Below are 26106 nucleotides of genomic sequence, written 5' to 3'. Positions count from 1 at the left end.
GTGTGAACATGCATCCCTCTCTCTGCGAATGAGATGCAGACAGAGGAACCCACCAGCGCAAAGGCCCTGAGATGCAAATGAGCTTGGCATGCTCTGCTCCCGGAAGTGGACGGGGGCCAGATCAGTCACCTTGTGGACTAAGGGAAGAAGTTAGTATTTTATTCTAATGGTCAAGGAAAGCCCCTGAAGGGTTTAGACCCAGCAGGGCAGTCATACGATCTGCCTGAGACATGCAAAAAACACCAAAAACCAAAAACCAGCTCTGGCTGCTGTGTGGAGGATACACTGGAGGAGATGAGAGCGGAAGTGAGCAGCAAGTTAGGAGGCTACTGGGCGAACTGTGTGTGTCTGCAGAGGCTATTTTGTTGCAGTCTCCAGTCACATGGCTCCTGGATGAACAGACGTTTACTCATGAGAACAGAGTATCAGCCAACAGCTCCTAACCAAAAGTGGGCATGTGGACCGCCAGGGAGGTCTGTCTCACCTAGGTATGAATTCCTTCTAAAATCTTCGACTTACCATTGGCTTCCCCTAGTTCTGTACATTAAGTTACTCTAAGTTACAGATTTGTAATGAAGAAAAAAAAGTAACCCACCAAACAAACACGTGATTAAAATGAATTATCTTAACCTTGGTGCATCATTCAAACTTAGCAAGTGCTCAGGAGAGCAGCCTGCCTTTCTAATTTTAGGGCCTGCTGTGTTCAACTCCTCTTCCTTTTCAAGCTTCCTTGGTCTTTTGTGATTAATTGTAGAAACAGGGGAACGACCTGTTTAAGAACAAGTGAGTCATGATACAGCTTAATATCTGGAAACCTACAATCACCCTCCTCCACGGAGAATATCACTTCCAAGTATGAAACCCTCCTGCTTTAAATATTCCTACCCCGCGTTGATACCACAGATATTGTGGTATCAATATCTTCCTGCCCTGAAAGAGAGGCGGGAGAGACAGGCTAGGGACCTGCAAAATGCAGAGAGCCCGCAACGGGCAAACTGCCTCCGGAAAGTGCAAACTGCCTTTGTCTTAGGCAGGTTTATATCAAACAAAACCCCCATAAAACCTCGCCTGTTGCAGAGCGAATTTATAAGCTCAGGCAGGCTCCCCAGGGGCCATTTCCAGCATCAGTCCTCAGGGGCAGGTTAATTTGATTATTTGTACATCCACTATCTGATATTCCTAAGCCACTTGTAGGGGTCAGGAAGAATAAACAAGGAAACCACCCTATTTATTTTGTATCCCAACCAGTCCGAAGGCTATTATTACCCAGATCCACCATTTTTTTTTTTTTTAACTCCAAAGAAATAAGGCAATAGTTTCAAATGGCTGTCATGAAAAGCAGGCAAGCCGACCCTGTGGATCCTGCAACACAACAGCGATGCAATGAAACAGCCACGCCCCTGTTCCGGGGCAGTTCCGTGACCATCTCAGGTACAGAGAAAACTACTCAGGTAACTGGAGTCCAGATAAAAACAGCGGGTGATCAAATTAGGTTATCAGACCCTCATCCGCTCACTCTCTTTGGTTCAGCAATATGTTTCCAGCGTCCGTGCTGTGCCAGGCTAGGGGCCTGGGCTCTTCGCTTTTAAAGGGAAAAGACAGGATCTGCTCACGGAGCATCCACCGCGTGGGCGTAATCATTAAGCAATGCAACACCGTAAGAACACACACAGGCTTTCACTAAAAGGACCTGTGTGCCCTGCCTGCCTCACGCACGAAAGCCTCTTCCAAACCTGATGCCAGGGACAGTTCACAACTTTCATGAGAAAAATCACTCCCGGCCGAATCCTCTGACCTCCTCTTGCACCCGCATCAGGACTGCCCACTTAACCACGCCCCCTTTCCAGGTCTGGCTCCACCCCACTTTTGGCTGCTTTCCCCAAACAATTTCCACACTCTCAAAGGGTGACCATGTGCCAAGAGGGAGGCTTTGAAAAGAATGTGCTCCCGGCTTCCGTGCTATTCTGAGCGGCGTTCCAAAGATGTCTGAGTGGTGACAACTTCCACCGTGGGGCTGAGCGGAGACGCCCCCCAGGGCCCCGTGGGGGGCTAAACTCTGAAGGCCCTGTCATCAACCAGGCACACGTCTCACCGGCCAAACCTGGGGAGGGGGAGAAGGGGCGCTCCACTGCCCGGCAGCCGCCTCATCATCAGCGCTGCTGCGGACGAGGAGGGCACGACTTCAGGGCTATTTTTAATTCCAAGCTAAATTAATTTGGTGCAGAAGTAGCAGGAGTCCCTTCCCTTTGTGGGAAATGCTTCTGCTGCGGCGAATCTGGTGCATAGGAGGGCCCACCCTCCGGGGATGGGAATCAGCACAGGAGACGTGGTTAGGCTTATTTCTCTGGAATAGCTTGTTTTTAAGGCGTCCCGTGTGCCGCAGCCCATGTGGAGCGGTACCTGTGGGCGGGCGCCGGAGTGGCTTCAGGACCTGGCCTGGGGGAGCCCAGGGCGCTGTGCAGAACACCGCGGTTTCCGTGCAGCTGTTCTTGCCACAGGGCTTCTTGCAAAAAAAATGCGCACACACAGTCTGAACAAGGATAAAGGCAGGGTGTATTAAACCGCACCTCATTTTCAAAGTGGAGCCATCAGCTTCTGAAGTGCACCTACGTTTGGGGGGGACAGCCTGGATGCGTCACCTGAGTTTGTGTGCCCCCCCGGATAACAGCGTTCGGCAAGAGAGGTAACTCCCTTAAGCAGGGGATACTCGAAAGCACTGGTCTGCGTGTTTGTAAAAGAAACTTTGGAAAAGAACTATAATCCGTTTAACATGTCAGCACCTTCAGAAAGCCTGCCCGCATTCTCCCATTAGATGCTCTCCCTCCCTCCACTTACACTCAAAAGCATTTTATTTCTTCGCTACGTATGCAGCTGGCAAATTCATTTAAAGGATGTTTCTATTGATTTCAGAGAGAGGAAGGGAGAGACATAGCAATGATGAGAGAGAAGAATCATTGATCAGCTGCCTCCTGCACGCCCCCCATTGGGCATTGAGCCCACAACCCGGGGCCTATGCTCTGACCCAGAATGGAACTATGCTCTCCTGGCTCACAGGTCAACACTCAACCACTGAACCACACCAGCCAGGCCAAGTAAAATCATAACGATTGGCCTGCTTCACTCATCCTTGTGATATAAGAGAATGTATTGGGAGGGCAGGAATGAAATTGTCATCCCCTTCTCATCTTCACAGAATGAAGTCCTTACATATTTAGAGGTGGAATGGGATTGAGGGCTGAGGACAACTTTAAGACCACTAAGTTCATCCCCTATATTTATTTTAAAAAGAAAGAAAGAAAGAAAGAAAGAAAGAAAGAAAGAAAGAAAGAAAGAAAAGAAGAACACGATCTAGAGAGGTTTGTAGTGAGCTACCTGGTAGGACAGAACACCCAGCTGCCACGCCAGGGCCCTCCTGAGCTCCCTCTGCCTCCAAATGCCATGTTTTTAGAGCCTGCACCTTTTACAAACTTTGCTTTACTTTGTCAGCTCAAGAGTATAGAAACCTTGTGGGTGTAACTGGGTTTGCTCAGGAAATTGTCTTATTTCCATAGCAAAGATAAGAGCACACTTTGAGAAAATAGATTTGCTAATTAAATTTCCATATTTTTTGTTTTAAATGCCTTGAGTTTTGTTATAAACGAAGCTTTGAAATGTTAAATTTTAGACAATTTAGCAGCCTTAATATTATTTTTTTAAAAATTCAATTCGTTTCTAAGACACCAAAAAAGAACTTGAGAGGAGAGAATCCTCAAGACTGTTGTGAAGAACTGAAAGCAATTTTCAATTTTGCTTTCCGGATGTACAGCCCTCCACAGCGTCCAGCTTCACAACAGATATTACTTCTGCTTCGTGTGTGTGTGTGTGTGTGTGTGTGTGTGTGTGTGCGCGCGCGAGCGCGTGTACACACTGTGGCTTTACAAGCAGGACTGACATTGGTAGGATTCTCTGAAAGGGCCACTTTGCAGCTTTCCTCCCTTAAGGCGAACAGCTAATGCAGTGTTTCCTAAAGTGTGGTACGCATACCCCTAGGGGTACGGGAAGAGTTTGGTGGGGGTACGCGTTGCACCGGAGTTTGGTGGGGATATGCACTGCACTGTGCTTAGCTGCGCCTAATTCTACGTTCTCATGAGTACGAGGGGTACTCAGCGTTACGAAAATTATAGAAGGGGTACACATCTGTCAAAAGTTTAGGAAACACTGCTAGAACAACATTGTTTTCTTCAGTTACAATATTACCTTCCGTGCAACAGCCCAAGGCTCCTTCCGCTCCATATGGGAGGAGGGGGGACACAGGAGGCCTATAGTTGTATGCGAAACAGAGTTTATTCTTGTTGTATTATTTATTCACTACTGCATCATGGTCCACATGGACAACTGCAACCCTGCGCTGCCCCACCCTGTCTCTGACGTCCCACCCCCTCGGCTGACCCTGTCTTGGGCACGCAGACGCTGCCACAGAGATGCTCCTAGAGACAGGCAGACTCACAAGGCAGGGGAACACCACCACGGCGTCAGCCATTGCAGTTATGAACTTCTTTAATTCAACAGGAGGACTTGTAACCCGCCATGAGAGGCAGCAGGGCTCTCGCTATACGAACCAGGAATAGTGTGTCATGCGGGCCAAACGCAATGGCAGGCCTGGTGTTTGGTCAACTGAGGGGTGATTCGCTATATAATATGTATATGCATCTTCGGGAAAGACCCACATTGTGTTCAGGGAAGCTACTGCTACACATTTGGTGGAGTTGGTCCACGTGGCTGCCTAGAGGGGAGGACGGAAGAGGACCCGCCAACAGGAAATTCCCCGGTCCCCACGTGGTCCAAACGGGGCTTAGAAAGACCGTGCGGCCATTCATTAGCACAAGGCAGACAGCATGCGACGAACTGGCAAGTCTTCCCATCCACAGTGTGGGCCCCAACAACAGCGGTCCAGGCATTAAACACATTGAATGTGGAACCCGCGTGGGCATCGAGCAATAGTTCCCCAGGTTACTTACATCCGTGTCGGGTCCTTTATCCGCACCCGGACAAGAAAAAGTAACAAATTCATGGCACCTCTTGTGAACCACAAAACAGCAAACTGGAGGAGAGAAAGAGAAAAGGAGCGTTAGAACAGACTGCATTTAGCATTTACAAGCTTCCCACATGGGCTCTGCACTGCTAGGAGCCCATTTAATTTCAGGACAGCCAGAACCTCAGGCATCAACCAGAAGGCATTTCAGTCAAGTCTCAGCAGTATCGGTGAGACTTACAGATAACAGCACCACAGGACGCCAGCACTGACCCTGCTGAGGATGCCACACCATGGTTCCCGCTGTTCGCAGTTGAATGCGAGAGCCAGAGGCTGTCAGACAGTGTCTCAAGGTATAAACCAAGGGTGGCAATGTAAATTACTCTGCACTGTCCTATATATACCAACACACTCCCACTCATGTGCAGGCTTATAAACGTCACAACCTGCAGGCGACATAAACTATAGAGCGTCTATAACTATAAATAATACATGGATACCCCCAAATGTGGGCTACAGAACTTCCTGAGCAAAATTCTGAACTGGAGACACTCATGAAGACATAAACCCAGTTTATAGGGAATGATAGCCCTTTGAAATGAAGAAAGGCCGGGGAACACCCTCATGCCTTCTTGTTTCTGCCTGCTTGCCACACACAGAGAGAGAGACAGAGAGACAGAGAGACAGAGAGAGAGAGAGAGAGAGAGAGAGAGAGAGAGAGAGAGAGAGAGAGAGAGATGGATAAGCCCAGCGGATGAAGTTATGGGTATGCAGAGGCTGGGAAGTAGGATAGGTTAGACTGCTTTCTCTTTAAAAAGTTGTCATTTAGGGTTGCCATAATACAATGCATTGTAACGGTACATTTAACAAAAGGAAAATGCAGGCTTGGCATTGAGCAGGCAGAGCTGGGCCTATGAGAGAGCCACCTATAGGAACATGACGATTGCAGAGCTCTTCAAAGGGCATCGCTTTGGAGCAGGGATGCCCTGGATGAGGGTTCTTGTTCACTGCCCTCGGTCAGGGCCGTTCCACCGTGTTCCTGCGGAAAGCATGTCCATGGCCACACTGTAAGGATGAGGAGGAAGGCAGAGCCGTGATGCACACATCAGCCTCCCCTGCTGCCTCTCCCCAGGCACAGAGCCACCCTTCACTCACCGGAGCCAGGGAAGTCACTAACGGAAGAGGCTGGCGGGAGCTTTACTGTGTTTTTTCATGGTGTTTTATGGACACAGTGTTTCGAAGGGAAAAGAAACATTCTCATTTCCTACTTAATCATTCAAAATTCCCGGTCTTCCATCTCTCTTTCCCCCCTTTCTTAATCCATCTCAGCACTCTTAAGAAAACCCAGATTCATCAAATCCCTTTGGAGGGACAGTTTGTCCTCTGTATTTGTCCTTTCTATCCCCACTAACCCATCCACGTGACTGTACGTCTCCAGCTAACACTATTTCTACACTATGCCCCCCAAATCTCACACCTTGTGTTTTCCTGAGAAGAACCAGGCCCTCCCTGCACAGTATAATTTACAGCAGCACACAGCCCCACCATCTGCCCCAGAATACTCCTTCCCACCGGCCTAGGAGCCCTCTGCCTTCCACAGAAGTCTCGGACCCAGACCTGCCTGGGAGGCCCATTGGAACATGGAGAAAAGGCTCGTGTGTTTCCAGAGACACATTTACACGCAGGTCACTGGAGGGAGGAAGACTCTGAAGGCAGGCCTGTCCAAAGACCACAGGTTCAGAACGGATGATCTGAAGGAAGACAGACCCCGCCCAGGCCTGGGTGACTGAGGAGAGATCTGGATCAGCCCTCCCTCATCCCAACCTCCAGTGAGGGGAGCACCTCAATATTGGGGACTCTGGCATTTGCCAGGGAAAGGCTGTCCCAGAAACCTGAGCAAGGGCCAGAGACTCCCAAATCACTGACGGCTGGCCCTGACCTTTGGTTTCAAGTTCCCGACTCCGTTGGGTAATGCGTATCGTGTAAGACCATATGATGCACACATTTGAGAGGTCCTGCTAGTGTCATCGAAAAATGAGAAAAAGACCCAATAAAACAAGAGATATGCAGGGTCGACCTGGAGGCTGGACAGCAGGGAGTGTCCTCGGGCTGAACATGAGGAGCTATGGTTTGTGTCCTTTAAATCTGGGATTCTCAAGGTTCATCAAACCATGTTATGGGGAGCAAGGGGAAATGGGGAGAGGGCGAGGGAATAAGGTGGTACCTGTTATAGAGTTTGCTTTTGATAAATAGTTGCCTGACCTTGGTGAGGAGTGGGGCAACATCAGCATTAACATAGTAACCTCTTGGCCAGCATGGCTGAGTGGTTGAGCGTTGACCTATGAACCAGGAGGTCATGGTTCGATTCTTGGTCAGGGCACATGCCTGGGTTGCAGGCTCAATCCCCATTGTGGGTGTACAGGAGGCAGCCGATCGATGATTCTCTCATCGTTGTTTCTCTCTCCCCCTCTCTTCCCCATCCTCTCTGAAATCAATATATATAGACAGCAACCACTCCAATAGAAGAAGTAGATATGTATCATGGCAATTCCTGCTGGGTCCTTGGCTGGCCCCTAGCCCTTTAAGACACCTTTGCTTAAGCAAGCACAGGAGGGCCAATAAGACTCTGAGATTCAGCCTTGTGCTCAAAGGCTTGGGGGCCCCTCTGTTTGTATAATGAAATGGAAGGTGTTAAAATAGGAAGCTGTCCTGCAGCTAAAATCACAAGGTAAATTATTCTCAAAGCACAAAATTGCTTCCCCCCAATCCTCTCTGTGATGTGCTTATGCCGCCCAACCATGAGGGATGCCACAGGAAATGCACCAATCACACCAAGCAAAGGACGCGGGAGGACACGAATAATAAAGACCACGGGCTTGGCCTAGTCATGCTCGGTCTGCTGGTCCATGGCGCACACTAAGCTTACTTATGGAAGCAGACGAAATGGAAATGAAGGAGCGTTTTGGCCATCTGTCAGAAGTATTATATGTTTCAGAGACAACAAATAATAGTCACCTACATTTGACTCAAGAACTCATAAAAATTTCAAAAGAAAAAGCAAACCTCGTGTGGTGACGCTGCCGTGTTGGTGTTTATGGCGCTTCTCATCTGTGCTTGTTAGTTTATTTTTATTCATATGTTTTTATTGACTTGAGAGAGAGAGGAAGGGAGAGGGATAGAAACATTGATCTACTGCCTCCTGCACGCCTCATGTTTAACCTCTTAGCCCTTTTCTCCAAAGTGCATTGCAAACCCAACCAGGGAGAAACGCAGAACAGGGAGCATCCCTCAGACTTGGTGACCTCGGAGAAAGAGAGCTGAGAAAAAGGTTAACAATGATCCCCCCCCCCCCCCCCCGCCCGAGGAGGAGAAGTGGAGAGACTGGGGATTCCGTGGAGTTTGATGGGCGTGTGTACCCAATGCCTAGAGCCCGAATCTGCGTGCTGCCTGAAGAATAGCCCTCGTCAGACTGTGACAAAACACGTGGATTTGATTTGTTTTCAGACCACTTGAACGTGTATCCCCCGAGAAGACTGTTTTCACGGTTACAAATGTGAAACCAATAATTTTCTTTACACATGCAAATATCATATAAGCTCCGCTTTTCCTTACTTGCCCTGCAAAGCCAAGGTGCAGTTCACCCGTCTTAGATTTTCATTTTCATTGTGTTCTGATGTGCCGCTACCGTTCACAGTCCCCTCCAGCTAAGCAAGATTTAATTAAAACCATCTCGCACGGAGGCAGCCATGTAGGCATCTAAAAAAGGAGCTCTCGGACGCTCAGCTGCCAGTCTTCTGTTCTAAGCAAAGCTGAACTATTAAATGTAGTAGGCTCTCTGTTGGAGTCAGGATTTGCCACATGACGGCTTGAACCCCATTAATCTGGGTCCACAGGGAACCTTTATGCATATGAGGGGTGAAGGAAGGGGAGACAAGGGTGGGCCCTAGGTGATTAGCCAGGGCACCTGGGCGACGCTGTCACCATAAGAGGGAGTCTTCGGGTGAGACGGAGAGAGCAAGAGAGTAAGCAGAGAGAAGTCAGATCTCCGCGCTGGCACATCGCTCACCTCCGGACTTTTCCGGCATGGGAACCTCCAGACACTCTTTAAAGCGTCATTTTCTTCACATCTATCATACACATGGCAGAGGTCAATAGTTCTGAACTCATAAGGTCATATCATACATGCGTTGTATTGTTTTACACGTTTGACCTGACTCTCCTGTACTTGCAAGAGAAAGAACCCTAAACGTAAAGGGAGGCCTGGGCGGTGGGAAATGAAGGGAAGACGCCAGGAGGTGAGAAGGAATTTACCTGGAGCTGGGGCCTGGCAGCCCGGGAGCACGGTCCCCAGGAAGAACACGGGTTGCAGGAGACACGCTTCTCTGCGTGGTTTACACAGGGGGCTCCGTGTGGACAAGAGGAGGATGTGCTGGTGGGCCTCCCGGGTGGATGTGTCAGGCAAGCAAGTGGAAGGTCAAGGCAAAGGTGCAAAGACAGCCTGGGCCGGGGGACGGGGTTTGGGAGGCATCCACGTGGCTGACAGCGGAAGGCAGCATCGTGGTGAGGACGCCAAGACGCCGAGTGGTGGGGAAGCCCCCGTGTGTGGCTGATGGTGGAGAGGAGGAGGTGGGCGGGGAGGGGAAGAGGGGGAAGCAGTGAGCAGCAAGCAGGGCCTGGGGCTGAGGGCAGAAAGGATTTTCAGGGAAGCTCTGATGATCACTGGCCCATGATGGCCCCGGAGCCACACGCCTGGGAAAATGCAGATCACGGTGGCAACCCATATGCTAACAGGTGGTTGCTAACCAGTCTCCTTCCTTTTACTTAGTTCCAGTATCCATGATTCTTCAACTCAGACTGAAATGGAATAGACTTTTCAGATACCAACTACCGATACACAGTAATAACATCGTAATGCCCCAGTAACTGCATTATACAGGCTCATATGCTGTATGGAAACAAACAAAAAATCCCTTCTAGGTAAGCTGATGACAAGCCAGGCCAACAACGTGTGTGATGAAACATTCTAAGGTTTGATTTATATATAATTGATTTTTCACAGAGAGGAAGAGAGAGTGACAGAGAGTCAGAAACATCAATGAAAGAGAATCATTGATCAGCTGCCTCCTGCACATCCCTCACTGGGGATGTGACCACAACCAAGGTACATGCCCTTGACCAGAATCGAACCTAGGACCCTTCAGTCCGCAGGCTGACGCTCTATCCACTGAGTCAAACTGGTTTCGGTGTAAGGTTTGATTTTTAAGCTCCAATCCTGCAGCGCTTTTGCGCCGACTTCAAAATCACCTGAAGAATCCAGCTTTCCTTTTCCATCTGTCTCTCAGGGCACAGAGTCACATGACTTGGCAATACACGCTCCATGTATGAACATCAAAACCCCATGTGCATTCTGACCCTAAAAAAATACATCACATGCCTTCAACACAAGGGTTCATCAAGCCCCTCATAGGAGACTGCAATATTTTTTTAAAAGACTTTATTTTTTTTAAGAGCAGTTTCAGGTTCACAGGAAAACTGCGTGGAAGGTACAGAGATTTCCCATCCCCACACATGCACAGCCCTGCGCCTAACACACCTCCCTCCCCCCCGCAACCGGGTCAACACCATGTCCAGAGGGTACATTTGTTGCAGCGGATGAACCTACCATGATACATTGTAATCACCCAAGTCCACAGTTTGCATCACTCTTACTGCATTACTGTTAAGTCTTTTCTTTCTGCCTAGGATGGCTTCATGGGGTTTGTGAGAGACCTACAAGGCACTAGGGGGCTGAACTGGGCTCTGGAACGGTACACTTTGCTTTCTTTCCCATCCTTCTCCTCCTCCCCCTCCAGTCTAAACCTCCTTACTCTAGGGCTGTGGTCAGCAAACTGCGGCTCACTAGCCACACACGGCTCTTTGGCCCCTTGAGTGTTTCAACACCACCTCTTCAAAATAGACTCACCCAGGCCGAAAACCGACGTCTGCACATGTGGTTTCCATCGCACTGTACGTGCATGCCCACATGTGGTATTTTGTGGAAGAGCCACACTCAAGGGGCCAAAGAGCCGCATGTGGCTCACGAACCACGGTTTGCCGACCACAGGTCTAGGGGAACAGGACCTGCTTCTTGAGCTCCCAGGTGGCTCACGTCTCAGAACACAGGCCTGCCTACAGCATGAACGCCCCAGACAGTTCTCTCCTCTCCCCGTGAACTGCGTGCCCCTTGTTTAAGAGCGCTCTGGGTCTCTAGTACTGACCCGCAGCCCCAGTGCAGACGGGGAGGGTCTTTCAGTACGAAGCAGCAACCAACAATAGCAAACTCATAAACTCAGGTTCTGTTCACACCCCCAAAGGGAAAAATAGGTGCCTACAAAGATGATGGCTGAAGAAGGAAACAAGTGATGTGAGCCTGAACTGAGGGTATGAAATGGAAATTGTGAAATTTCAAATGCAGCTGGGGCATTTGTTTAATAAATGAGTTTAATAAAGTCCAAACGCTTAAAGTGTTCCATACAGAAGTGTAATCAGAAGCCCCAAATTAAAACCATTGGCGCTTTTTTTTTTTTTTAAACACGTCATGTTCAATATCCTAGCTGGTATTTGCAATCACATTCATAACAATGACCGATCCTTCTCAGTCGTCAGTGGGGAGGCAACGGAGGCTCCCACACAAGCGTAAACCCACCCCGAAAACCAACACCTGGAACCCCCGGGAGACCAAGAGCCCAGAGGTCAGAGGAAAATCAAGCTCTGATAGAAAGAAATGTGATTCGTATCTACCAAGAAAATTTTCTTGGGTCAAGCTTCACCGGAGGAAATTATGAAGTTGTTCCAAATACTGCAGTGAACGCTCTCATTTCAGAATCCAATGTAATGTCTGTTTTATTTGTTTGAGTCGTATAATTGCAAAGCTCCTGTGGTGCGTGAGGGGAAGTGTGCTCCATCCGTAATGTCCTGGTTTGGTTTTGTTGACGGTGGAACGGGGGAGTGGGGCTGTCTCAGAACTGAAAGAAGGATGTTAACCTTTAGTTACAAACACAGGGCATCATCCAAGTTAACATGGGCCCTGGCCGGTGTGCTCAGTGGTCAGAACATCAGCCCTCACACTGAAGGGTGGACGGTTCAATTCCTGGTCAAGGGCACATACCTGGGCTGTAGGTTCTTCCTGCCTGGTCAGGTCAGAGTGCATGCGGGACACAACTAGTCAATGTGTCTCTCTCACATCAATGTTCCTTTCTCTCTCTTTTTCTCCTTCCCCCTCCCTCCCTTCTCTTCCACGCCATCAAAAAAAAAAAAAAAAAAAAAAAATCAATGGAAAAATATCCTCGGGTGAGGATTAACCAAAAAGTAAAACAAAAACCGGTACAGCCTTGCTTCTAAAATTATAGGGTGGCCACAAAGCCATGGCAATTTTTAATTCTCAGAGATAAATACACTGGACCAAGTTTCCATAAATAAAATGCTTTCATTTTCTTGAGATTACATAGAGCTTAGGCGACAAAAATCTGTTCACATTATTATGTAAATTTTTACCCACGTAGCATTTCCCTCTGCTTATCTTGGAGAACAACTTAAAAGGAGCCATAATCCACTAATTACCTCCCTTTTATCCAATATGCTGGGAACCAATAAAGCATCAGGGATGTGGAACACAACATAATTACCAAGCAGCGAGGCCAGAAGTTTCCAGAAAGGAAACATGAAGGTGTCCAAGGGATTCCAGTGCCCGCGGGGAACCTGGGGCACAAGGGGAACAACTGCGGAGCCCTCACACAAAGGAGCCAGGGAAGTTTTCATACAAATAAGGACTCAGGCGTGGAGAGCGGTGGGGAGGCAACGAACACAGCCACGGCGTTTCCGAACAGCCTGCCAGGCCCCACAGGCAAAGGAAGAGTGTAAGGCAATGAATCGTTACTCAGAATTTTCAGACCAAGCTGCTTTTTAACCTACACTTACATACATGTTTTAAAAACGTACATCTGACAATCATCGTCCAGACCAAAGCGGCGAAGGGATTGTGTCTGAGATGGTGTCCAAGAAGATTTCATTTCACCTTTCTTTCCTTTTGTTCACCTCTATTTTCTAATGTCTGCAATTGTTCATGTATCAACTAAAAATACAACTTTAAAGATAATATTCATAGTAAGAACAGGCCACGAGATCCCAAAGTGATTTCCAAATCATCCCCTCTAAGAAAAATAACCGTGTACGTATTTAGAGTTGAAAATGTTGTGTTAACTCGTCCATTAGGTATCTCACACAGTTCCGTGACTCAGGCTGCTGGGAGCACAGAAAACAGAACCAACAAATGCTTACGGACAGTGACTGAGACTAGCCAACGAGGTGGGGAAAGGCACAAAAAAGGGAATACTAGTCACATCTATCTCATTGTTGACTGTGTAAAAACTTCTTGTTTTGCACACTAGCAATTTGGCACTCAACAATTTAAGAGACAATGATCAGAGATGTGCATAAAGATGTGGCATGGGAGATGTTGAAAGCAGCATTAGACATAATCTCAGGAAGTCGGAAGGCAGCTAAGAATCCCACCATGGGAATCAGGTTACCAGGTGTCCATCCGAGATACTACGATGCAAGCCATGAAAACTGCAGGAAAACTCTACTTAGTTGTTGAAACTATTCAGGTTGTTAGTGAGGCTAACAACCACTACGTTGGTAGAGCTGGCTGGTTTGAACAAGAACTAGAGTCTAAGACTCGGTGTGGGGAAGGCCTGCTGAGTCAGAGCGCGGGGAGGGACCGCTAACAGGTTCTTTCTGGGGCGATGACAACGCTCTGAAACGCATTGTGTTGATGGGTGCCCGGCTTTGAAAACACTTTAAATGAGCGCATTGTGTATTATGGGAATTATATCAGAGTTATTTTTAAAACGCTCAAAATAAACAGACACAGTATAACACCAGGGATAATTCAATAACCCGTCCATGGGCCTCGCTAAGCCACGTCCCCGAATAACGCTGAGAGGTCATACCGCTCCCCTTTCTGCTTTCTTTCTGAATTTTAAGTCATGTCCTCAACATGGAAAGGATGTATTTTTATTCCCTTGGAGATTTCTTTTTCTATGTTGTCTGGACGAAGTGTGGGCCTCTGACGTGGTGCTGGACACCTGGAGCACGTTCTCGGCGGGGAGGGGAGAAGTGGGGGGGTAGGGCAGCCGTTTCCTGGGCAGTGTGAACCCAGCACAGCCTCTTGGCCTGGCAGGACGGGTGGGCAGTGTCCCGTGCCATCCTCCCCCGCCACTCATCAGCCATGTGACCTTGGGCACTTTCACTTCAGAACCTCCATTCTCCCCACCTCTATAGGGGCATGGACGCCACCGACTTCACCAGTTGTGAAGGGCCAGACAGGCTGGTATAAATGAAGCTCCAGCCCAGATCCGAGACACCGGGGGCAGGCACTCCACAAATAACCCTTTTTCCCTTCCACCAGCCAGGAGAAAAAGGAAATTCATTTTTTTTTTTTTTTTAAATGCACGTCCTTTCAGAGGGTTCCAAATTAATGTGAAACTAGTGACTAGATTAAGGGGAGAGAAAAATGGGAAGACAGAGTCCAGCTGATGTGGAAATCAATGAGTGAGAGACACAGAGGGAGCCTGGGCCTCAGGCCTGTGAGAAGGCAGCTCTTCCTCCTTCCTATGAAACAGAGAGAAAGCACTCCGGGGGGACACGGACAGCCACCGCGCAGACGGGGAGGTGGCCAAGGCCAGCTGTTGACAGAGACTCAGCGCAGCCAGTGCCTTGGCTGGTGTCTCACAGCCCCTCACGGCCTCCCTCTGGGCCCGGGGCCTCCCCTCACCCAGGCGCCTCAGGAAGCCGGGCCAGGGCAAGGGGAGGAGGCACCCTGCTGCACAGAGGCACGGGCCCCAGGGGACTGGCGAGTGAGCCTGGGCCCGCTCCGTACTCCATCTGGACAGCGCAAGGCTGCAGACGCGGGACCCCTGTCAGTCTCAGGAGGTCAGATGACGGCATCACTGGGTCCCGATCTGGAGGATCTCTAACTATTATGGTACGATGTTGGGCCACTGGACCTGAGCTGGCCACACGGGAAAATAAGGAATAGTAAGAGTAAGTCCTCATAATATGCTTACCAAATGCATTTATGAAGGACGCAGAGAGAGTGCGGCAGAGAAGCAAACTGCGGAGTCACACAGTTCAGACCCGGGCGGCTCACTTCCCAACCTGCCCATCTGGCTCAGGTTCCCACCAGGACACAGCAGCAGCTCCTGGGGCCCTTGGTTTTGGCGTTGCTATGGCGATTATTGGGCTCTGGTTTTCCCTCCCATCATACTTGGGTTTGAACAACAGCAGGATGGTGAAGGACTGGCCGGACTGAGGGACTCCAAGGTTACTGGGGGTCCTGCCAGCGAGGGGTTCCCTTTCTGAAGGCGGGAGCTCCGGGGAATGTGCCAGGGCCCAGGAGGGAAGACAGATCCTGAGCCGGGCAGAGCAGCGCCGGCTGAGAGGAACAGATGGGTAGCAACCCGGGACGAGCCTGTGCAATCCCCCAAGGTGTGGCGAGCAGGCAAGGTGACAGGGAAACCCGAGGCCAGGGGACAATCAGAGAGGATCTGGGCCCAGGGCAGACGGCAGGCACAGGCACCAGAACCGCAGGGGCCCCAGGCTGAGGTCTAAGCACTGGGTCAGATGTGCGCGCGCGCGCGTGTGTATGTGTGTGTCCGTACCACCAGTGCGATCGAGAGGAATCCCTGCTGGAACAGGAGGGAACAGAGGATGGGGGAGGAGAGGCAGGCAGTGGTCCAACTCTGGCCAATGTCCGCTCCAGAAAGAAACAGGAGGAGGAACCGTGTGCTGAGGCCCTGACTCCAGCCTGGCAAACACAGGCTGCCTCGTTCACCACTCGAACCGGGCGAGCCCAGGTCCAAGCCTCAGACAGGGGCAGAAAAAGCTACCGCCTCTTAGAAAGAGGCACCCGTTTCTCTGAAAATTGAAAAATGAGCTATAGCCGTTGCCCACGTAACCCAATCCTCACCCTACTTTTCGTCAGGGATCCATGCAGCATCCCAAAGAGGGCTGGACCTCGTTTCCAACAACCTCCTTTCCAAAGGGGGGTGGGAGGGGGCGGCGCGCGGGGCACTGAGGTGGAGGCCCTGACCCATCTAGATCCAGTCCTGCTCACTGGAGACATTCATTCCCAGCGACTGGCCTAAACTGCTGACTCTTCACTTCTTTTCTGCAACCGAGCACTAAACCCAGGGAGGAAATACCAGGTTAACTTTGTGGGGACGCCTGATAACAGAGTTCTGTTCCTGACAAGAGAGGAAATTGCAGAAATGCGAGCAGGACTATCAGTAATGACTTCAGCGGGAGCCACCCTGTGGCCCTCCAGGAGCACTCACAGGGGCGTCTGCACCGGGCCGGGAGGGCTGTGAGCAGGTGTGCCTGCCTTCCCTGCTGACCACAGCCCCGGGAACCAGCTTAGGGCCAAGCTCGGGTCTTCTAGAAGCTACCGCCCCACCCGGGGCTCCAGGTGGCTGTTAACCCAGTTTCAGCTTCATCGACCACACTGATGGATCCAATTCTGATTCTCCTGCTTCACCTTTCCCCTCTGAGTCCTGCAGAGTGAGTCGTTCTATAGCTGTTTGCCCCACCCCCACCCCCACCCCTGAGTGGTTCACAGGGACCCTGCAGGTGAGCCACTTTCTCTCCGGGGGTCAAGTCCAACTCGGCCACACCTTCTCACGAAGAAACCAAGTAGGGACAGAGAGCGCCACACAGCAAGGCAAGTTCCCCTCCGAGGTTTTGCGAAATCAGATTTCCATCCTGGCTCTCCGTTCCAGCTTTAGAAAGTAATTTTCACTCATCCACGTGCAGAAAAACATGCATTCAATTTGTCAAACTGGTTCAGACTCGCCGGTCTGAAAACGAGGTGTAGATTGGCTCTCCCCTATAATCATGGAGGGCGGACGTTGCTGCCTGTGATGACAGTGTTTTCCTGTGACAGTCCGGTCTATACCCATTGTCGCCACTCAATCCCGTTCGATATACCTTCCCCGGGTATCTATTATGTGCCAGACACGGGCCGCGCAGGAGAGATGGATCACCCGTGGGCGCTCGGGAGCTAATTAGTAACAGACACAATGCCTGCTCACCTATGATAAACACGCCCCTGCAGGACAAGTTGCAATTACCCTCAATCACACCGCCCGAGAACAGAGCTGGGAACGTATCTGATACAGAGCATCCAATCTTTCTTGGTGATGTATTCCTTACAGACACCACCCACGTAAAATCGACTTTGTTCCGGCAAATACTAACTTTTTATGGGAACAAAAATACTAGGGAAATGGAATCTTATCAGCAAATGCAACATGAGTCTGAGGTTCCAGAAATGAGAGCATTATGTCCAAAATCAGGCTGACGTTCGCCCATTTAGTATTTCCTCAGGCTCCAGAACTCATACAACAGCTTGTGCAGGAGGCACAGGTTAAACTAAAACAGAGGGACAGTGTACAGGTCAGAGGCAAGATTTAGAAATGGGTGGGCTTTCTCTCTCGCGCTGTGTAATTAAACGAAGACTCAGGCACAGCTGCTCGGTGCCCAATCAGCCCAGGAGGCGAGAGCGGGCCAGGAGATTGCTTCTTAAGTTCTAATTCACTCCCTTTCCTCTTCCACTCGAGTATGTGACATTTCTTTCGAAGCGGCATTGCACTGCTGGCTCCCTAATAACTAAACCCTAAAATATCAAGTCCTTCAAGACCGTTTCAAAAGGGCAATTGTCGGTACTGAAGTGATGAGCTCATGGTGCCCTTTCAGCATGAGCGTGGCGGGCGGGGAATCACCAGGTCTGCCCAGAACAGGTCCCGAGAGGGCCAGCTGGGGCCCGGGAGCTCCGCCTGTGGCTGTCTCCACTTGTAAAAATGCAAACTGGTTCCAGCCCGTTAAGCATCCGCTCGAAATATGTCAGGGGAATTTCTTTCTTGGCATGTGACTCTGAGGTTTCATTTTTGTGGCCTCTTGCTGGGACATACAGCCAAACCTTGTCATTTTTTCCCCCCTAAAAAAAAAGAACCCATTCAAAAAAAAAAAAAATCAAGAAAAGAACACACATACAGCATAACGCATCAATGGACAGATACACTTACTGAGGATTACTGACGAAAAGAGCCTGCTTTTCCACATCATCTTTCAGATTATCAACAAGCCCTAGCCAGTATGGCTCAGTGGTTAGAGAGTTGGCCTCAGGACGGAAGGGTCCCTGGTTTGATTCTGGTCAAGGGCACGTACCTGGGTTGCAGGCTCGATCCCCAGCCCTGGGAAGGGTGTGTACAGGAGGCCACCAATTGATGTCTCTCTCTCACATAGATGCTTCTCTCTCTATCTGCTCCCTCCCTTCTACTCTCTCTAAAAGTCAATGAAAAATATTCATTAAAATGTTAATATCCATGAAAATATATTAATCAGCCTGGGGACGGAAGGGTCCCTGGTTTGATTCCGGTCAAGGGCACATGCCCAGGTTGGGGGAATTGATCCCCAGTAGGGGGCCTGCAGGAAGAAGCCAATTAATGATTCTCTCTCATCATTGATGTTTCTGTCTCTCTCCATCCCTTCCTCTCTGAAATCAATAAAAATATATATATTTTTTAAAATAGCTAAATCAACAGTTTCTCTCTAGGCCGTGAAGTTTATGGACACTCATGTGGCCACTGACTCTTTGGTTTCCTCTAAGACTTTGGCCACTGGGTCTTGGCACTAAGCTCTACTTCCAGAGCTCTTCTCTTTCAAAAAATCCCAGGAATCCTTGTACTTAGGGGCTGGGAGATTGGAAACTAGCATGAAAAGGTTTAATAACCCAGTGAATCTCCAATATACAAAAGCATACCATTCCTACGAGCCCATAAAGATTACATAGAATGATAGATCCTTTGTTCAGCAGGTAGTTGGACATAGACAGTCCAGTGCCCGTCATCCTCCTAGCTTGACCAGCTCCTCATGCTGGCGACAGAGCAGAGAAAGACATCTTTGTCTTCAGCAAATTTGCTCACAGCTAAGCACCTGGAGCCCATAAAGAGTTTCGCACGCCTCCTGTAGCCAGCTACCACCAGGGGGCGTTCCTAGGGGCCTGGCCCACAAATGAGGAGGGAGGGACACTGCCCACAGAGACTGGCCTGCATTTGGGGGAGACAAGGGCATCTGCAGGGGAAGCTGGACCTTGTGGTGCCCGAAGAAGATTCTAGAATACCATCCGCACATCCTCTGTGGTGCTGATTAGGATGTCTACCTTGAAAGTGAAGTTCCCAAAGAAAATGTAGCTGAGCTACTCCCCCTGCCAGGGAAAGAGAAACAAAATCAAAACTTTCTGAACCGCAAACTAGACAGGAATGGTAATTTAGGAAGGTCAGAGGAGTGGTGAGTGGCAAGCCTGCTTCCCTCCCCTGACAACACCCAGAGGGAGTTCCCTTTGTCTCTAGTCCTTCTCCCTCCCCTCTTTCTCCCTCCCCCCTTCCCTCTTTCTCCATCTCTCTCCCTCCCTCTGGGGCCTACTCGGGGGTCTTCTGTACTTGGGTTTCAGAGCACATCCTCCACTCCCTGGGCATTTATTCCCTGTCAGCTTCCCCGGGAAAGTGCACCGACACCTCAGATAACAAGCAGCAAGGACAGCAGGAAGCTTGTTTCTCAGCCAGATACGCTCTGTCACTTGCAAATGTGCCGGACCTTGGGAAAAGCAAGAATTATGATTAGCCCTCAAAATATGCATCCGCAGGAACCAGTCAGCCGGCGGTCTGCAAACTGCTGCACTGAGATAACAAATGTGAGCTACTGCCAGCCTGAGATCCAACCAGTCACCCCCGTGGGACATGGACCTCAACTACAGCCTGAGATCCAACCAGCCACATCAACAGGACATGCACCTCCTCAGCTACAGCCAGAGACCCAGCCAGCCACCTCAACAGGTCATGGATCTCCTCAGCTCTATGGTAGACACTCACTGTGCTGTGGCTGGGAGAGTAATTGCTAGGACATAGAGACTATGAAAAGTAGATTGTTTCCTCCTAATTCACTAAAAAAAATAGAGGAGGTTGGTGCATATTGTTTCCTGATAGGTAACTACATAGTATAGACCTAGTCAAGGAAAAAGTCACTCTACAGTGTTCATTTCTGTAAGCCCAAACACATCAAGTGGAAAAGATTTACTTATATGAATAACTACTATCCCAGAGAAACAGCTTAGGCTTGTTTTAGCTGACAAGAAGGAAAAGGAAGTGTCGCCTCGAGAACACTGTTCCTGAAAGCAGCTGGTAAGTGGCTCAGAGGAGTTAGCCAAAGGAGAACCGTTTCTGGGATGCCTGCTTTCAGGGCAACGGAGCAACAGCAAGTAGACCTAACTGGAAGGAAAGATGAGAGTCACATCAACACTTAACAGAGCAAAGAGAAGTTTCACAAAAGCACAAACGCATTGCACGTTGACGTTAAAACGCAGCAGCGCAGACTACTATTCCTTACAGGGCTCTTTTTTTCTGCAAAATAACACATTTGCCCAGCTAAAGTGAACCATTCTTCCAGTATTTTGCTCACGATGAAATCCAAGCTATCCTTTAGTCACAAGGCCCGATTTACAGATGAGGAAAGTGAGGGAGTCAACCAGCCAGGTTATAATGGGAATATAACCTGTTTAATATTAAACTCCAGGTAAGACGGAAGAAATGTGGCGATGGAGCATGAAACCAGAGTACTGTAAACATCGCCCCATTCAGCACACTGGCATCCATGACGGGGTGGCACCACGCTATGGCCCAGATGCCAGCTGGTAGACCCCTCTATGAAAAGCACTCTCCACAGCCCCATCTGTGGACCAGGGCAAGACGTGGTGTCAGCATCCTTCTCTAAGATGCTCAGAGAGAGAAGAGAATAAGGAGCCACTCAATGAAGAGGCATTTCTATTGTGCATGTTTTTGGGGAAAAGAAGCCATCAGCAAACAACTCTGTTGTAGGTTCCCTCTGAACGTGGGTGTAGTTTTGCTTTCGTTTAAAAAATTTCTCCTAACTTCAGGGCCGAAGAGTTTAGAGAACAAATATACAACACAATAGACACACACAGAAACATTTCTTGCTGGGATGAAAAATGAATCGTTCCACCATTCCACAGTACTGAATGCCAGTCTCAAACTTAAACTAAGGACATGAGTAATTATTTATTTATTTATTTATTTTTTAATGAAGGAAGTGGCCACAGTTCAAATTCCCATACTGACTTCCCTTTCTTAACCTCAGTGTGGAGGTCCTCCTTGTGGTATCCTGAGCCCTGAAGAGAAGGGGAACTTAGGTTGACCTAATTTCTATAATTAAGATGTCTAGATTCTATGTGCAATACTTATTAACAGTCAATAGCTGATATTCCATCTTTGATTTTTTTTTTAAAGCTTCACTGAGGCCAAATCCTGGTCAATAACCCACAGCGAAGGAGCCTGCCTTGTTCTGAGGAGAAACGACGAGGTCGGGGGGGGGGAAGGAAACGCTCCCCAGAATATTTTTGCCCCCCCCCCCACACACACACCCCTAAACTCCAGAAGACAAGGCCCAGAAGTGACGTTCAAAAGTACTTGGATGTGCTTTTCTAAACACCGAACATATTAAGACCTAATCTCAGGGCAGGCTACATGCTTCCTTCGTCACCCTGCCTCTGAGATAAACCCTGGGGCAGGCGCCAGGGCACGCAGAGCCGTTAGCCCCCGCTCCGCTGATCTCGAGCACCTCCCGCGTGTCAGGTCCTGGGAATGCTGTTCTGCCTCACAGCGAGGGCGACACTGGAGCCTGGTGGTGCTCCCCGTCACCTGGCAGGCTGGCACACCACCAGCAGGCTCTCGGCCTTAGCAGGATGGATCGCTGGCTGGGAGGGCAGGCAAGGTGTATTCCCCTCGACCTCAACAGTGCCAGAGTCCAGGGAGGGATAGATGGGCTTCTCCTGGCTGCACTGCCGAATCAGAACCAACAGGTGCTCATAGCACATGCGCACCAGTTTGAGAGACGGGGTTAAGGGATGAAACAGGTGGACTTGGGAGTGATGATTTGCCTTAGCTTACCAACCCTGTATGTTAATTGTGTGTGTGTGTGTAAACATATATATGTGTTCATATACATGTGTGTATGTATATACATACACTGAGTGGCCAGATTATTATGATTTCTGAACGCATAATAATCTGGCCACTCAGTGTATATCTTATATAATAAAAGGCTAATATGCAAATTGTCCCCAGGATCAGGAGTGGACCAACAGGCAGGCCAGTCAACAGCCTATGTCCCCTCCCCTGGCCAGGCTGGCTGGACCCCACCCATGCAAAAATTCATGCACAAATTCATATATATATACACACACACACACACACACACACACACACACATCACACACATATACACACACATACATATACTGAGTGGCCCGATTATTATGCGTTCAGAGATCAGTGTATTTGTGTGTATACGTGTGTGCATTTTTTTCATACACAAGATCTTTACATAGTTGAAGTGTTTAAACAAAATAAAACCTCAAGGGAGCTAAAGAAAAACACCCTTACATAGTACTAAGAATCATGTTGTCATGGTTAAGAACCATGACTTCAGTTATACATATCATGAGCATATACATACATACATACACACTCTAACACAACGTTCAATTTTGTTGGGTATTTCTAAGTCCATAATCAACAATCTTCGTAGATTTCATTTATAGAATTTATTCTGTGGCATGCTTATTGATGCTAACAATGCCCATGCCTGTGGACTTACTCAGAAAAAAACTAACCACCATATAACACTGTGAACTTCCTATTTCAAAAACCGTGTGAGAAACAAGACAGGAAGGCAAAGGTTAATTTTTTTTTAAAAAAATCGACTTTGCAAGAAAAGCCGGCACCCGTGAGCAGGATGGAAAGCTGCTCTCATGCATGATTTATCCATGAGACTGCGGATGGATTACTCAGGCCGCTGACGCGCACCTCCTGCACGTGTCCCATGTTATACTGACAACCACCACCCGGCAGGCCACATGCCTCTCACTTGACAGTGCAGGGGAGAACAATGCCAGGAAGCAGGTGGAGAGCAATACTTATACCCCGAAAGAGAAGAAAACAGAAACAAACAAAAAAAGCCCAGCAATATCCCAGGTGATTATTTGTTTAAAGCACTCCCAAGGGAATCGGGTCATAAATACAAGTAAGACCAGCAGAACGCTCCCAGGCTCCGACCATGCTTCTCTCAATTTCAACAAGGAAGACCCGAAGGAGCTGGTCTTCTCATCAGAATGAGACACAGCGAAATCTCATTTCTTCGGCTTCACAAGAAGGCAAGGGGTTCCACCGGAGGACTTACCCGGACAATGCAAACTTTGTTCTGCACCGACCAAAACTTTTAAAATCATGTGAACTATGAACATTTCTAAAGAGTATGGTGGTGTGTACTTTCTTGCCTTCTCAAACAAGAGCTGCATGACATGAACTTGACCTTTCAGGGAGTCCTGGTTATGCTGGCCTTTGGTTACAGTGCTGCAAGGAGCTCATTCATGTGTCTGAAGTCAGATTGCTTTTTGTCACGTCGTGTCCGCGCATGAGTGGGAAAGCTACACAGACAATCAAACTTGAGTTCAATTCCCAACGGCACCCCTTGTAGCTGGGTAAACGTCAGCAGGTGATTTTACCTCTCTGTGACTCTACTTGCCCATCGATAAAATGGGGATAATAAACTCAAGCACCTGGCACATAATATGCTTTTAATAAATATTATATCCTTTGCTCTTTCCAAACTCATATAAACTAGGAAAGTCAGTAGCCAGACCTATAAGGCAAGAGAGTTTGACACGCTTGCTATAAGGAATATTATAACAAAGTATTGTAATTTACAGAAGATACTAAAAGGGTCCTTACAGGGGGCCCCTGGCAGGGTAAGATGAACGTGAAGGGTTTTGAGGACAGCTGTTTCTAGTACTCAGTATTTGTTTAATTGAGTCTAAGTTCTGTTCCAGATCTCACGTTGAGCCTTACATAAATGTTTTAGCTATAACTTTATTCCAATGGCCTAAATAGAAAGTACATGAATTCACACACAGATCCTGACAAAACACTTACTGTGTGTCCTGAAAAACAGATTATTTTTCACGCTTCAATATCTCAGTTTTTAAAAATTAAAATCGGTGTACCCCACCAACTAAGTAGTTTGTGGAGTTCTCGTTTTACACTGCCTCATTTGGAAGTCACCACCTTCAGGGCATGACTTTGTGACGGTTATAACATTTATGTCCGGCTGCTTGCTCCACACAGCTTGATGGATGAGAGATGACAGGTTTGCATCGTCGCTAGGAACTCTTACGGGCATCAGGCCTGGTTTGTTCATCCTGTGAAGGTCGAGCAGGTTTGCAGTTGGCAAACTGCGGCTCGCGAGCCACATGAGGCTCTTTGGCCCCTTGAGTGTGCTCTTCCACAAAATACCATGGCCTGGGCGAGTCTATTTTGAAGAAGTGGTGTTGGAAGAAGTTGAAAAAAGTTGGCTCTCAAAAGAAATTTCAATCATCATACTGTTGATATTTGGCTCTGTTGACTAATGAGTTTGCCGACCACTGGAGTAGGTGATCCCAGAGGCGAATGATAATGACTGCGAACTCATGAGAGCCAGGTGCTGTGCTGCGGCTCAATATACGGGAGTGGAGGGGGGGCAAACGTGGGCTTACAGTCGTGAGTAGGAAAACAGTTTATTCTTTATAGATAGGTATTTACTTCATAGAGGAAGGGAGAGGGAGAGAGAGATAGAAACATCAACGATGAGAGAGAACCACTGATCTGTTGCCTCCTGCACACCCCATACTGGGGATCGAACCTGCACACGGACATATGCCCTGGGCAGGGATCGAACCGTGACTTCCAGGTTCATAGGTGAACGCTCAACCACTAAGCCATGCCTGCCAGGCTTGCCTCCCATCACTTTCACAGCGGATGTCTGTTCACAGAAGCCAGGAGATGAGGATGATGTTCAGACAGCCGAGGCTGATGCATAAAGTCCACGCACTGCCTGTGCTGAGTGGTGGGCGCTGCTTGCCCGCCAGCTCTAGTTCCTGATGCTTCAGGGAGCGTCTTTTTCTCCCACCGTGTCCCCAGCGACGGTGGTCCTTCCCGCCTGAACACTCGCACTCCTGGCAGGAACATGGTGTCTGTGTGGCCAGAAGAGGCACTTTGTTTTCTCAAGCACATTTGTAAAAAAGTGTGGGGAGCCGACGAAAATTAATGAACTTTTCTTGCCAAAAAGAACTAGGCTCCAAATTCGGTCATGGACTGCCAAGCAGTCAGTGCGAACAAAGTCAGTTTGTGAAGAAAATAAGAACATCCAAAGGAAGCAGACGCTGAATACAGGCCGTCCCTGACTTATTTGTGCCGAGTTAAAGATATCCCTCGTCTGAGAAAAAATAAGTCCGCTTCTCTGCCATCTGCCTCCACCAGCTTCCTCTTCTCTCCACAAAGGCCCCTGGTCCCTCAGCCCTTCCATCCCCAGGCCGGCACCTCTCCTCGTCTGGCCCGGCCCAGGGTCCATGGTGGACTAGCTGACACGGAACCCTTAAAACCTGCCCAGACCCTACCTCCTCCAGCCCTCAGTACCTGAATCTGGGTTTTCTTCTAAAAACATAAGAGCCCTAGCTGGTTTGGCTCACTGAATAAAGCATCGGCTTGTGGACAGAAGGATCCCAAGTTCGATTCTGGTCAAGGGCACATGCCTGGGTTGCGGGCTCCATCCCCAGGAGAGGGGGAAGGGAGAATGCAGGCAGCAACTACTATGATTCTCATCACTGATGTTTCTACCTTTCCCACCCTCTCCCTTCCTCTTTGAAATCAGTAAAAAATATATTTTAAAAATTAAAAATAGCCGAAACCGGTTTGGCTCAATGGATAGTGTCGGCCTGCAGACTGAAAGGTCCCAGGTTCGATTCTGGTCAAGGGCATGTAGCTTGGTTGTGGGCACATCCCCAGTAGGGGGTGTGCAGGAGGCAACTGATGGGTGATTCTCTTTCATCGATGTTTCTAACTCTCTATCCCTCTCTCTTCCTCTCTGTAAAAAAATCAATAAAATATATTTAA

General features: G+C 48.8%; 1 protein-coding gene across 3 annotated transcripts in view; it reads right to left on the bottom strand.

The window, feature by feature from the left end:
* Positions 1-26106, bottom strand: part of PRKCA (protein kinase C alpha) — a 249063-nt gene that overhangs the window by 122171 nt on the left and 100786 nt on the right. For 2 of the 3 annotated variants that reach the window (XM_036451538.2, XM_036451541.2), the window contains one exon: positions 4998-5080. The exons of the other annotated variant lie outside the window; for it this stretch is intronic. In XM_036451538.2, the coding sequence (XP_036307431.1) occupies positions 4998-5080 (83 nt within the window). The remainder of the gene's footprint in view (positions 1-4997; positions 5081-26106) is intronic. 3 annotated transcript variants of the gene reach the window in all.

The sequence above is a fragment of the Pipistrellus kuhlii genome, unplaced genomic scaffold (assembly GCF_014108245.1).
Source record: "Pipistrellus kuhlii isolate mPipKuh1 unplaced genomic scaffold, mPipKuh1.p scaffold_m20_p_22, whole genome shotgun sequence".
NCBI lineage: Eukaryota > Metazoa > Chordata > Mammalia > Chiroptera > Vespertilionidae > Pipistrellus > Pipistrellus kuhlii.
This window is presented reverse-complemented; position numbering and strand designations above follow the sequence as displayed.